Consider the following 13,124-nt stretch of genomic DNA (forward strand, 5'->3'; position numbering starts at 1 on the left):
CGTTTCACCTCACTGGGCCTTGGTTTCCTCCTTGGCACTTGTTATTTTTAAATTCATATCATCTAAAATACCAGGCTTTGAGAATACTGAGTCTTGCGACATGAACCACACTTAGAACTGCGCTGACCAGTGTGGCAGCCCTGAGCCACACATGGCCGCTCACTGAGCACTTAAAATGTGGCTAGTCCAAACTGAGACAAGCTGTGTAAAATAAACACCACATTTTGAAGACTTAGTATGAAAAAAAGAATGTGAAATATCTCAATAAAGTTTCACTGATTACATGTTAAAATGAAAGTATTTCTGATATGTTGGGTTAACTATATTATCCAAAATTAATTTCACCTGTTTCTTTTTACATTTTAAATATGTGGCTAGTAGAACATTTTAAAATGACACACAAGACTGGAATTCTATTTCTGTTAGGCAATGCTGTTCTAATATAAGCCAGTCTACTTTGTGGATAACCCAAGGGAAAGCCAGCCCTGGGAATCTTCTGGGCAGAGCCATGGGTCAGAGGCTTGAGAACTGTCATCAAAGCTGTGGACCCAAACTGTTTGGCCATTTCGCATTTGTCTTGTGTTATGAACAGCCTGGGTCAGAAGCTATATGCCCCTGTGCACATGGACACACAAAGCCCTGAGTTTATCCCAGCTGCTGTCTGGGGTTCGTGTTGGGAGATAGTCTTGCTTTTTCAGCTCCATCCATGCGCGTCTCTTATCTGGCCTGTAACTTCCAGGTCCCAGAACTCAGGATGGGGCCAAGGCCGTGAAATAGACTAGGAGACACGCGCACACACACCCTTGTTTTTAACAGCTTTTTTGAGCTATTACTCATATTATATATAATTAACCTAATCGAAGTGTATAATTCAACTTTTTTCATATATTTGCAAGGTTGTGCAACTGTCACTATGATCTAACTTGAAAACATTTTCATCCTGCATCAGAGAAACCCCTTGCCCTTAGCAGTGACTCCCCATCCGATTCTCCTTCCCCCCACCCCCGCCCCAACCTCACTCCTCTCATCCCCTGGCAACAGCTAATCTCCTTTGTCTATAGATTTGTTCTTCTGGACATTTCTTGTAAATGAAATCATGTAATACGTAATCTTTTTGTGACTGGGTTCTTCCAATTAACATATTATTTTCAGGATTTTTCCCCTTTGTATCTTGATCTGTACTTCAATGAATAATAATTCATTGTAGATTAGATTCCATTATATGAACACATTACATTTTATTTTGTCCTTCGTCAGTTGATAGACATTTGGTTTTTGCCCCATATTTTGACTATTACAAGTAAAACTGCAGTGAACATTCATGTACAAGTGTTTGTGTAGATATATGTGGTTTTTTTTTTAAGATTTTTTTAAATTTATTTGACAGACAGAGATCACAAGTAGGCAGAGAGGCAGGCAGAGAGAGAGAGGAGGAAGCAGGCTCCCTGCTGAGCAGAGAGCCCAATGTGGGGCTCGATCCCAGGACTCTGGGATCATGACCCGAGCTGAAGGCAGAGGCTTTAACCCACTGAGCCACCCAGGCGCCCCTGTGTAGATATATGTTTTTAATTGTCTTGGGTGCATACCAAGCAGTAGAATTTCTGGGTCACATGGTAATTCTACATTTAACTTTTTGAGGAACTGCCAGATTGTTTTCCAAAGCAGCTCCCCATTTGATATTCCCTCCAGCAGTGTTTTCTTCTACATCCTCACCAACAGATCTTATTGTCTCCATAAAAATTGTTATTATAGCTATCCTAGGGAGTAAGGAGTAGTATTTCATTATGGTTTTGATTTGCTTTTCTTTAATGACTAATGATTAAAGAGTATCCCCTTTCTATGTGCCTTTTGGCCATTTATGTATCTGCTTTGGAGAAATGTCTATTCAGAACCTTGGCCCATTTTTAAGTAGGATTTTTTTTGTCTTTTTATTATTGAGTCATAATAGTTCTTTATATATTCTGGATTCTATACCCTTATTGGATACATAATTAACAACTGTTTTCTCCTATCCTTTTCACTTTAGTTATCTTTTCACTTTCTTTGTGGTATCACAGCATGTATGTTTTTAGTTTTGATATCATCCAATTTATTTGGCTTTTTCTTCCATCATTTGTGCTTTTGGTGTCATATCTATACTCATTCCCTCATTCAAGGTCACAAAGATTTACTCTTATCTGTCCTTCTAAAAATGTTATGGTTGTAGCTCTTCTGTTTATACCTGTGATCCCTTTTGAGTTGATTTTTGTATATGGTATAAGGATGGGGTCCAGATCGATTCTTCTGCATAGGGATAGCCTATTGTACCAGCGCCATTTGTTAAAAAGACTGTTAAAAAGACCCAAATCCTTGGGTCCTGGTATCGAGCCCTGCATTGGGTTCTCTGCTCAGCGGGGAGCCTGCTTGTCTCTCTCCCTCTGCCTGCCACTCCCCTGCTTGTGCTCACTCTCTTTCTCTCTCTCTCTCAAATAAATAAAATCTTTTTAAAAATGTTTTTAATAAATAAATAAATAAAATGTAGACACTTTCCAGCCCACCAGCTCTCTCATGCCTTCTGCCATTGTTCCCTTCCAAAGGAAGCCTCCATTCTGACTTGCAGCCCCACAGATTCATTTTCCTGTTGTTGAACTTCATTCATATCAGTGAATTTGTACAATATGTACACTTACTTCTTTCACTGAGCATTTGTCTGTGAGATTAACCTGCGCATTTAGCACGAGGCTACAGTCTGTTCTTTTCCATTGTTCTGTAGTAGTCCATTGTCAGACTATATCCCAATACATCTATCCATTCTCCTGCTAATAGCCATTTGGGTTGTTTCTAGGCTCTGCCTATTACAGTGAAAGCTGCTATGAACATTCTTGCACTTGCCTTTCAGTGACTCTCTGTACTCATTTCTGTGGGTATATCTAGGAGTGGAATTGCCAGGTCATTGGGTAGGCGCATGTTTACCTTTAGTATCTACTGCCAAGAATTTTCTAACAGTGCTTGTACAGACTTGCACTCACCCTAGCAATATGTGAGCATTTTTTTTTTAAGATTTTATTTATTTATTTGACAGAGATCACAAGTAGGCAGAGAGGCAGGCAGAGAGAGGGTTGGGGAAAGCAGGCTCCCCACCAAGCAAAGAACTCAGTTTGGAGCTCAATCCCAGGATCCTGGGATCGTGACCTGATCTGAAAGCAGAAGCTTTAACACACTGAGCCACCCAGGCACCCCAATACATGAGCATTTTCATTGCTCTTTATCCTAGCCACTGGTGTCATCAGTCTTATTTTTAGACACTTTAAAAGGTATATAGTGGTATCTCACTGTGATTTTTTTCAAGATATTATTTATTTGAGAAAGAGCACATGCACATGTGGGAGGGGGTTGGAGGGGGCAGAGGGAGAGGGAGAGAGTCTTAAGCAGACTCCTCACTGAGCACAGAGCTAGATGCAGGGCTCGATACCAGGACCCTGGGATCACAACCTGAGCCAAAGGCAGAGGCTTTAACCCACTGAGCCACCCAGGTGCCCCAGTCATTGTTTCATTCTTGAATTGAGTTGTGTGTATTTACCTTATTTCTTTGGGACTCTTTATGTACTATGAATAGGTCATTTATTAGAGAAAAAATATATAGCATAAATACATATAGTAGATGTCTTCTTTGAGTCTCTGGCTTGCCTTTTAAATCTCTTAATGGTATCTTTCATGGAACGGAAATTCTTGATTTTAATGATCTTTAAGTTATCAGTCTCTCTGTGGTTAATATGTTTTGGGTCTTTTTTTAAACTCTTTATCTACCCAAAGCAGTGAGACTGAAAAGCCCTATATTTTCATCTAGAAGCTTTACTGTTTTACCTTTTGCAATTAGGTTTATGATCCCTGGGATTAATTTTTGTGTACGGTGTGAGGTAGAAGTCAAAAGTCATGTTTTTCCATAGGGATAGCTGATGGACTAGCTCCGCTTACTGACTATGACTATGTAAATCATGTCACTGTGTAAGTGAGGGTCACACTCTCCATTTTTACTGTTCTGAGGATTGCCTCAGGGCCCAGAATGTCACAGGACCCTGAAGGTTATGAGCAGAAAACTTTCATCACTCTGAAGGGTGAAGGAGAAAACCTCCTCCAACCCGTACCTTGAGCTGGCAACAGAGGGCTCTCCCTAGGGTCTGTGGCTGTGTGCCCCCGCAGGGCTCCACAGGGTAGCATTGACCGAGTTGAGTTCACTCCAGTCTTATATTGACTCAGATATCCTGTCTTGCCAGGATCCCAGAGCTGATGGGACAGGGCAGATTGTCACCCATGCTCCTCTGCTCAAGGAGTGTTGATGCTCTGGTCTCCCTGCAGCTCCTGACAAAACAAGCTCCTTCCAGCCTCAGGCTTTTCCATTTGCTGCCAGGACTCTTTCTCAGCTCGCCCCTTTTCCTTGCCTTTATCTCCACCTTTCTTGATGGTGCTCAAAAGCACCATCCCCAGGGACTCCCTTTCCCATTTGCCTGCTTTACTTTGTTTATAACACGCATCACTGTGTGAAATCATATTGTCTCTTGATCTGTCTACTTGTTTATTTTCTGCCCTGGGATTCGCATATCAGCTCTATGATATAAAACAACGTGTCTGCTCCCCTCTGTAATGTCAGCTCTGAGCACTGTACCTGGGAGAATATAGGCATAATTAATAGTTCTCAAACTCTCAGAGACTCTGGAGATGCTAACTTGTCAGTTTACACTGAGAAGTACACCATCAAGTGCACCAGGTGGGCTAGTTGGTCTGACCAGGGCAGGCTCTGCCTCACTGCAGGCCTCAGGGGAGTCAGGTTTCTGAGGGCCACAGGACCCACTCATCTGTACTCTCGGTAGACAGCCTCTGGGCTCACACTGATCCAGTGCACCCCCAGCCCTCGGACAGGGTAGTGCCCTGCCCCGTGTGTCACCTCTGTTGTTCTCATCTTTCTGTGCGTCAGACACTTAGTCACTGCTATTATTTGACACTTGGGCAGTGTGGGGAGTAGAGGGTAGTCACTAACAAGTTGTATCACCATAAGAGCCACTCAGTCTTTCATTAAAGAAAAACCATTATTTTCTTTCCTTTTTTTTTTTTTTTTTTTTTTTAATTGACAGAGAGATCACAAGTAGGCAGAGAGGCAGGTAGAGAGGAGGAAGCAGGCTCCCTGCTGAGCAGACAGCCTGATGCGGGCCTCCATCCCAGGACCCTGAGATCATGACCTAAGCCAAAGGCTTACTTAGCTCACTGAGCCACCCAGGTGCCCTAAGACCATTATTTTCAATTCACTCAAAATAAGGCCCTGCTCTGGGCCAAGCACCGTTCTTGGTGCAGTGAAGTAACAGGATGGGCACAGGCCCTGCTCCCTGCAGACAGACACTGGGTTAGACAGGTCACTACCCACGTCATGACTATGTTGGTGACAAGAACTGGGAAGGAAAGGAGCAGGGAGTGGAGGAGTTAAGGGAACTTTTACTTGTGGAATCTGGGGGGTTGTGAATTGATTTCTCAGTTTCATTCCAGAGGACAGTCTGAATTCTAAAACTTCATCCTGATCACTACCCTCATGTGGTCCCCTCGTCACCACCTGTGCCATGTGGTCCCCTCCCCAACACAGGAGTGCAGGCGAAATCTCTTCGCATGACGTAATGAGGCTAAACTGGCTTAAAAGCACTTTTTCTGATGCCTAGTATCTCTCTCCTCAGCCAGAGTCTCCCCTCTGAGACTTAGCTGTTGTTTATGGCCTACTGTACCTTTAGTAGCTCAAGTGGCATTCCTCTGTCTTGGGTCCCTAGCGGCAGGTGCTGCTCTGGCTCAGACCCTTGCTTGATGGTGGTTTCCCCCACTGTTACAGGGACAGGGAGCTGGCCAGACGTGGGGACTTAAGTGAGCAGAAGGTAGGAAGGTGGTAGGAAAGGCGAGGGAGAAGGGCAACAGTGGAGTGCTCTGCCCTCCCCACTTCGTGGTGTGGGGCGGGGGAGGGAGGCTGGGCTGGGGCACAGCTGCAAAGAGCTCCCTCCAGGCCTGTGCACAAAAGCTCCAAGGACCCAATGTTCCCACTGTTTTTTCTCTGTTGCCTAAGAAAACAAAAGATTTTCCCTGGAGTATCATTTCCTGGTGACTGACCTGTGGCCACTGGCCCGTGTCTGAACATTTCCTAGTAGTCTCCCTTGCGTCTCCGGAGAGAGAAGCCCTCACCAATGATCATCACCTCACAATTCACCTTTGTCTCCTTCCTTTTCATCCCTTCACCCCACCCTTCTTATTTCATGCTAAAGACATTTGGATAGTCAAGATTTATTCCCTCATCTGTTAGAACTCTGTGCCAGGCACTAAGAAAAATGAAAGACAGGGTACCTGGGTGGCTCAGTCATTAAGCGTCTGCCTTTGGCTCAGGTCATGATCCCAGGGTCCTGGGATTGAGCCCCACATCAGGCTCCCTGCTCAGCGGAGAGCCTGCTTCTTCCCCTCCCACTCACCTTGCTTGTGTTCCCTCTCTTGCTGTCCCTCTCTCTCTCTGACAAATAAATCAATAAAAATCTTAAGAAAAAAAAAAAGGAAAATGAAAGATTGCAAACAGCTTCGTAGGTACTAGGGCTAGGGGTAAGCAAAGAATGCCATGGGAGCCCAGAGGGGTCCCTGAGTCCGCTGGGATGTGGGAGGAGTGTAGACTGGGGAATTAAAAGGAAAGCATCCAGGAGGAGGTGATGGATGACCCCTGGGCTGAGACTTAAGGAATAGTGCTCTTTCCCACTGGAGCCATTAGCTGGTGATCGAGGCCACAAGACTTCCCAGGTAGGTACCCCTGGCTCTGTGAGGCTCCTCCTGTCCATTTTCCTAAGGGAGCTCCCCTGGGTCTCTGTGGCCTAGTCAGGCTTTGCTCAGAATCCTGTGTTGCAGGTGGCCCTCAAGTAGCCACCCGACTGACACATTGTCCTGGCACTGGCAGAAGGAAACACCTGCTAATTTGGAGGGTTTTTGGAGGAAGCCCTGGAAGCCCAGCATTGTGAGGCCCTCACACTCCTGACTCAGAGCTCTCCACTCTTGGCTTAAGGAGACATCTAGCATCAGAATGGATTAAACCAGCCAAACCGATTCTTCTAGGGCAGTCCCAGCCCTGCTCCCCTTCCTTGTCTCTGAGAGCAGGGAGGGCAATCTGATTTAAGGGTTGGAAATAGCATCTTCAGGGTGAGGTTGGTGACACTTAACAAAACAGCTGGACTGGGCCCACCCCTTGTGTGAGTCATTTCCTCTGTATAGACAGCCACTTAGGGCAGTCCAACCAGCTTTCTTCTTGCCTCTGCTCATCCATGCTTAGACACAGAAAGGCAGGGAGTGCTTGAATAGTGAAGAAGAAAAAGCTAAAAATCCATTCCCACAATCCCCTGACCCCAGACCCACCCCACTTCTCCCAGCTAGCGAGCAACTTCAGACTCAGCAACAGAAGGGAAGGGGCAGGGCCTGGCTGCCTGGGGCTTCAGGGGCCTCCTCAGAAGTGAGGAGCCCCAACAGAGGTGCCAGTGAGGCCCCTGGGTCCCGCTTACCCATGTCTCCCTCATCTTAAACCCTATAAGCAGGGTGGAAAAACTCTACAGCTCTTCAGCAATTGGTGCTGGGATAACAGGATATCCACATGCATCCTCACATTATACACAAAATTTAATTCAAAATAGATTATAGACCTAAATGTAAGAGCTTAACCATAAAGCTTTTAGCAGAAAACATAGGACCAAATCTTTGTAATCTTGACTTAGACAGTGGTGTCTTACATATAACACCAAAGGCAGAGACAAAAGAAAAAATAGATATATTGGACTTCAGCACAATTTTAAAATTTCGTGCCTCAAAAGACACCAGCAAGAAAGTGAAAAGACAGCCCCCAGAATTGGAAAAATTATTTGCAAGCCATGTATATGGTATGGGCTTAGTATCCCAAATATCCTAAGTATATAAAGAACCCTTACAACTTGTGTTTGTTTCCTAAGGCCTCTGTAATGAAGTACCGTAAATTGGATAGCTCAAAACAACAGAAATGCATTCTCTGATAGTTCTGGAGGCTTGCAGTCCAAAATCCAGATGGCAGGAACTGTCTGGAAGTCCTGAGAAAGAATCTGTTCTGCACCCTTCTCTCAGCTCGGGTTGCCAGCAATCCCTGTTGTTCCTTGGCTCAAAGACCCATCCCTCCCAGCTCTGCCTCTGTCATCACGTGACTTTCTCACTCTGTGTCTCTGTCTTCACTTGGAATTCTCTTCTGTGTGTGTGTGTGTCTTCTCTTATAAGAACACCAATCACAATGAATGAAGGGCTCACCTTCCCCTAGCATGACCTCCTCTTAACTAATTATATCTATAACAACCCTACTTCCAAAGAAGGTCATGTTCTAAGAGACTGGGGGCTAGGGTTTTAACATATCCTGGTTGGGAACACAATTCCCTCTATAACACAGAAACAAAAAGACAAACCAATTTAAGAATGGGCAAAGGAGGGGCGCCTGGTTGGCTCAGTGGGTTAAGGCCTCTGCCTTCGGCTCAGGTCATGATCCCAGGGTCCTGGGATCGAGCCCCACATTGGGCTCTCTGCGCTGCAGGGAGCCTGCTTCCTCCTCTCTCTCTCTCTGCCTGCTTCTCTGCCTACTTGTGATCTCTGTCTATCAAATAAATAAATAAAATCTTAAAAAAAAAAAAAAAAAAAAAGAATGGGCAAAGGATTTGAATAGACATTTCTCCAAAGAAGATATACAAATGTCCACGAGGCACAAGAAAGGTTGCTGTGTCATTAGATACTGGGGAGATTGCAAACCCAAACCGCAAGATGGTACTTCACACCCATCGGGATGGCCATAAGTAAACAGACAGAACAGCAAAAAATGGTGGCGAGGATGTGGAGAAATTGGAATCCTCTACATGGCCAGTGGGGATATAAAATGGTGCAGCCACTATGGAAAACAGTTTGGAAATTCCTCAGAAAGTTACACATAGTTACCATATGACCCATCCATTCCTCTCACAGGTACATGCCCAAGGAAATGGAAAACAAACATCCAAACAAAATCTTGGACATGAGTGTTCACAGCAGCATTATTCATAATTGCCAGAAGGGGAAAACAACCCTAATCCCATCAGCCTGTGAGCAAACAGCGTGGTACATCCATACCTTGAGATACCATTTAGTCATAAAGAGAAATGAAGTCCTCACAGCTGCTGTAACGAGGACAGACCCTGAAAACACGGTGCTAAGGGGAAGAAGGCCGACACAAAGATCATGTGTTAGAAGATTCCATTTATACGAAATGTCCAGAATGGACAAATCTTTGGAAACAGAAAGTAGATTGTTGCTTGCCTAGAACCGGAGCAGTTGAGGGGAAATGAAGAGTGACCGCTCATGGGCATGGGCTTGCTTTCTGGAAGAATGAAAACGTTCTAAATTTAGATTGTGGTGGTGGTTGCACAACTCTGTGGACGCACTGAAACCGTTAAACTGGACACTTGAAATGGGTTAATTTAATGATAGGTGAATTGTGTCTTAATAAAGATGTTCCTAAAAAGCTTCAAAAACAACCTCTGGAGTGCCCGGGTGGCTCAGTCGGTTAAGGGTCTGCTTCGGCATAGGTCATGATCCCAGGGTTCCGGGATCAAGTCCCCCATTGGGCTCCTTATTCAGCCGGGAGTCTGCCTCTGCCCTGCCCCACCTGCTTATGATCTCTCTCGCTCTCACTCTCACTCTCTCAAATAAATAAATAAAATCTTAAAAAAATAATCTTGGAAAAAGAAAGAAACAAACCTGTCTTCACTCCTTTCCCACTAGAAAAGCAAGAGCTGGATCTCCGAGGATGACTTCTACCGGCCTCCCCAGGAGCCACCCCCAGAGAGCCCCTCAGAACGCTCCGTGGCTTCTTCTGGAGGGACACCAGAGTCGAGGCCCAGTCTCCTCCGGCATTTTTCTCAAGGACCAAGAAAAAGCTTCTCCACGGGGGCCTTAGACAAAGCATGCGTGCCTTCCCCGGGCAGCAGGAAGAGCAGGACAGCCGTGGCACAGGAGCATAAGAACTTCCGGGTGGTGCACCGCCGGCAGATGGGTAGGTGGCCTCGGGCTCCCAGTGACCTGGCCGCACGGGGCAGCACCTTCCAGAGAGTGGGGCTGCCAGCCTCTGGGGGGTCTTCTCACAAGCAGCACCTCTTCCCCAGATGTCATAAGGAGCAACCTTGCGGAGTAATTCAGGAAAGCATTTCAGGAAAAGTACTATATTTTCTCATAAAATCTCAACAAGGTAATGCTCAAAAACCTGTTTCATGTAGTGAAATATGGCAGCTTTTTCCTGGAAGTCCTATGATTTTACGAAACCCTGGGTTCTGCCTGGAGCCGGGAGCAAACCCTGCCCCTTGAAGGCATTTCAATGTCTCTTCCCAAGGCCTTTATCTTAGGAGGTTGGTTTAACAGCTCCGGTAGGGTATATCAGCTCTGCTCTCTGGTTAGTGTCCTCTCTGTGCCATTGACAGTGAGGCCAGCTTGATTTCCATGCCCTGTGAGGTTCTAGACAGTGGTCAATAACTATAACCTAGTTTTTCCACAACCCCTATAAACAAAGAAAAAAGTGTGCCCTGGAGTCCGTCTCTTTCTCCCTCCTGGAGTCCGTCTCTTTCTCCCTCCGTCTGCAGTGAGCCAGCAGACAGTTCTGGCCGGGTTCCTAGCTTGGGGAGTATAGGTAGAGCTCCCGTCTCCATACTCGCTTCATTTAGGTTTTTCTTGAAGTCCACGTGGTAACTGTAGCTGTGCCAGAGCAGGTGTGCTTTGTGCCCAGGCCATCAGGTTCCTCAAAGGGTAGGAAGACCCAGTACAGGTCTTTGAAATCTCCAAGGCTAGTCCAGGCTGGGCGAGAGAGAACTGCGTGTCCTGTGGACCCCAGTTGGCGGCAGACCCCTGGGAAACAGGGAGCACTGAGCAGGGTGTGCTGGTTGGGCACCCGCTCATTTAGCAGATGGTTTTCTGTGACGTGCCAGCCTGCTCTAGGTGCTGGGGACACAGCAGGAAGCAAAACAAAGTCTCTGTCTTCCCAGACTTATATCCTAGTACAAGAGGCAGGAACTAAGAGAATATACAAATAAATGCATGGTATGGGCCAGTGACAGTCATTGCTATGGAGAAGAGTAAATTGGGGAGCACCAAGGTGGGGAGTATACAGCTTCATGCGGGATGGCCAGGGAAGCCCTCACACATAAGATGACCTTTGAGGAGATGGGAAGGGAAGGAGGGAGGGAGACGTAGGACAACCTTTGTGTCTCAAGCAGGAGAACAAATGCAAAGCCCCTGCATTGGGCACGTGCCTGGGAAACTGAGGAGTTGGGGAGAGGGTGTTAGAGATGAGGGCAGAGTGACGGAAGGCCTCACTGGCCCCAGGAGGGGCCTTAGCTTTCGTTCTGAGGGAGATGGCAGCCAGTGCGGGATTTGGGGCAGAGGGACGTGATCTGACTCCCTTTATTTTTTTTTTTTTTAATTTATTTTCAGCATAACAGTATTCTTTGTTTTTGCACCACACCCAGTGCTCCATGCAATCCGTGCCCTCTCTAATACCCACCACCTGGTTCCCCCAGCCTCCCACCCCCCGCCCCCGCCACTTCAAACCCCTCAGATTGTTTTTCAGAGTCCATAGTCTCTCATGGTTCACCTCCCCTTCCAATTTCCCCCAACTCCCTTTTCCTCTCTAACTCCCCTTGTCCTCCATGCTATTTGTTATGCTCCACAATAAGTGAAACCATATGGGAGTCATCCTGGCTCATGTGTTGAAGGATCTCAGGGAGGGAGACCAGCCAGGTGGCTGTCGCCATCCTCCAGGCCAGAGGTGACGGCCAACTGAGCCCGTGTGGTAGCGGTGGAGGTGGTGAGCAGTGGGGTGTTCCAGATATGCCAGCAAGGTGTGCAGACAGACTGCGTGTGTGACGTGGAAGAAAGGAAATCAAGGACAACTCCAAGGTTTTTAGCCCGAACAGCTGGAAGGATAGTGTGCCATTTATGAGATGAGGAATGTTGGGAGAGAAGCCGGTCTGCAGTGGGAGGGTCAGGAATTCATTTTCAGGCATTCAGCCTTGAGGTGCTTATTAGATATTAGACATACACGGAGCAGGTGGAGATCTGAATCTGAGGTTCAAGGGCAAGGTTCAGGTTGGAGATAAAAACCGGGCCTAGGAAAAAAAAAAAAAAAAAAAAAACCGGGCCTAGGGACGCCTGGGTGGCTCAGTGAGTTAAAGCCTTTGCCTTCAGCTCCGGTCAGGATCTCAGGGTCCTGGGATCAAGTCCTGCATCGTGCTCTCTGCTCAGCAGGGAGCCTGCTTCCTCCTCTCTCTCTGCCTGGCTCTCTGCCTACTTGTGATCTCTGTCTGTCAAACAAATAACTAAAATCTTTAAAAAAAAAAAAAAAAAAAAACAAAACGGGCCTTGTTGGCATAAAGCCCTGTGAGTGGGCAAGAGGAGGTAGGAGGTGGGTGTTGATGGAGGAGAGGACCCAGGAGTGAGCTCTGGGGTGCTCCCATGTTGAGATGTCAGGAAGAGAAGGAGGAACGAGCCCAGGGAACAGAAGAGTGGCCTGTTAGGGCTGAGAAAGATCCAGAAGCCAAGGGAAAGGAGGGGGGCTCAGCTCTCTTCAGTGATGCTAATGGGTCAGGCCAGACGGGGACCAATGATTAGCCTTTTAGTTGGTGACAAGGAGGGCATGGGGCTTTCCAAGTGCAATTTCAATGGAAGGAGGGGTCAGCCGCCTGACTGGAGCAGATTCAAGATGGAACAGGAGCAAGGGAACTAGAGACAGTTTTGATACCTCCTCAGGGGGTTTTCTGTAAAGGGGGACGGAGGAACAGGGTGGTAATTAGAGATGTGAGTGCCATCAAGAAAGCTATTTTTAAAGATGGCAGAAATAACAGAGTGTTTGTGTGCTGGAGGGAATGATCTGGGAGGGAAGGGAGAAAGCAGTGACACGGGAGAGGGAGGGAGGATTGTTGGAGAGACATCCTTGTCCTTGAGTAGGCGGGGGAGGGGGGAGGAGTGTCTCCACCACAAACAGAGGGGTTGGCCTCAGACTGAGCCGTCAGTTCGTCCTTTGTGACAAGGGGCAGGTCAGACTGTGGGTACCGGTGCCAGAGTGA

At 46.7% G+C, this 13,124-nt stretch overlaps 1 protein-coding gene across 4 annotated transcripts in view; it reads left to right on the forward strand.

The window, feature by feature from the left end:
* Nucleotides 1–13,124, forward strand: part of PLEKHM1 (pleckstrin homology and RUN domain containing M1) — a 46,256-nt gene that overhangs the window by 18,151 nt on the left and 14,981 nt on the right. For all 4 annotated transcript variants that reach the window (XM_059149888.1, XM_059149891.1, XM_059149889.1 and 1 more), the window contains one exon: nt 9,796–10,066. In XM_059149888.1, coding sequence (XP_059005871.1) covers nt 9,796–10,066 — 271 coding nt within the window. The remainder of the gene's footprint in view (nt 1–9,795; nt 10,067–13,124) is intronic.

This window comes from Mustela lutreola, chromosome 15, assembly GCF_030435805.1.
Source record: "Mustela lutreola isolate mMusLut2 chromosome 15, mMusLut2.pri, whole genome shotgun sequence".
NCBI lineage: Eukaryota > Metazoa > Chordata > Mammalia > Carnivora > Mustelidae > Mustela > Mustela lutreola.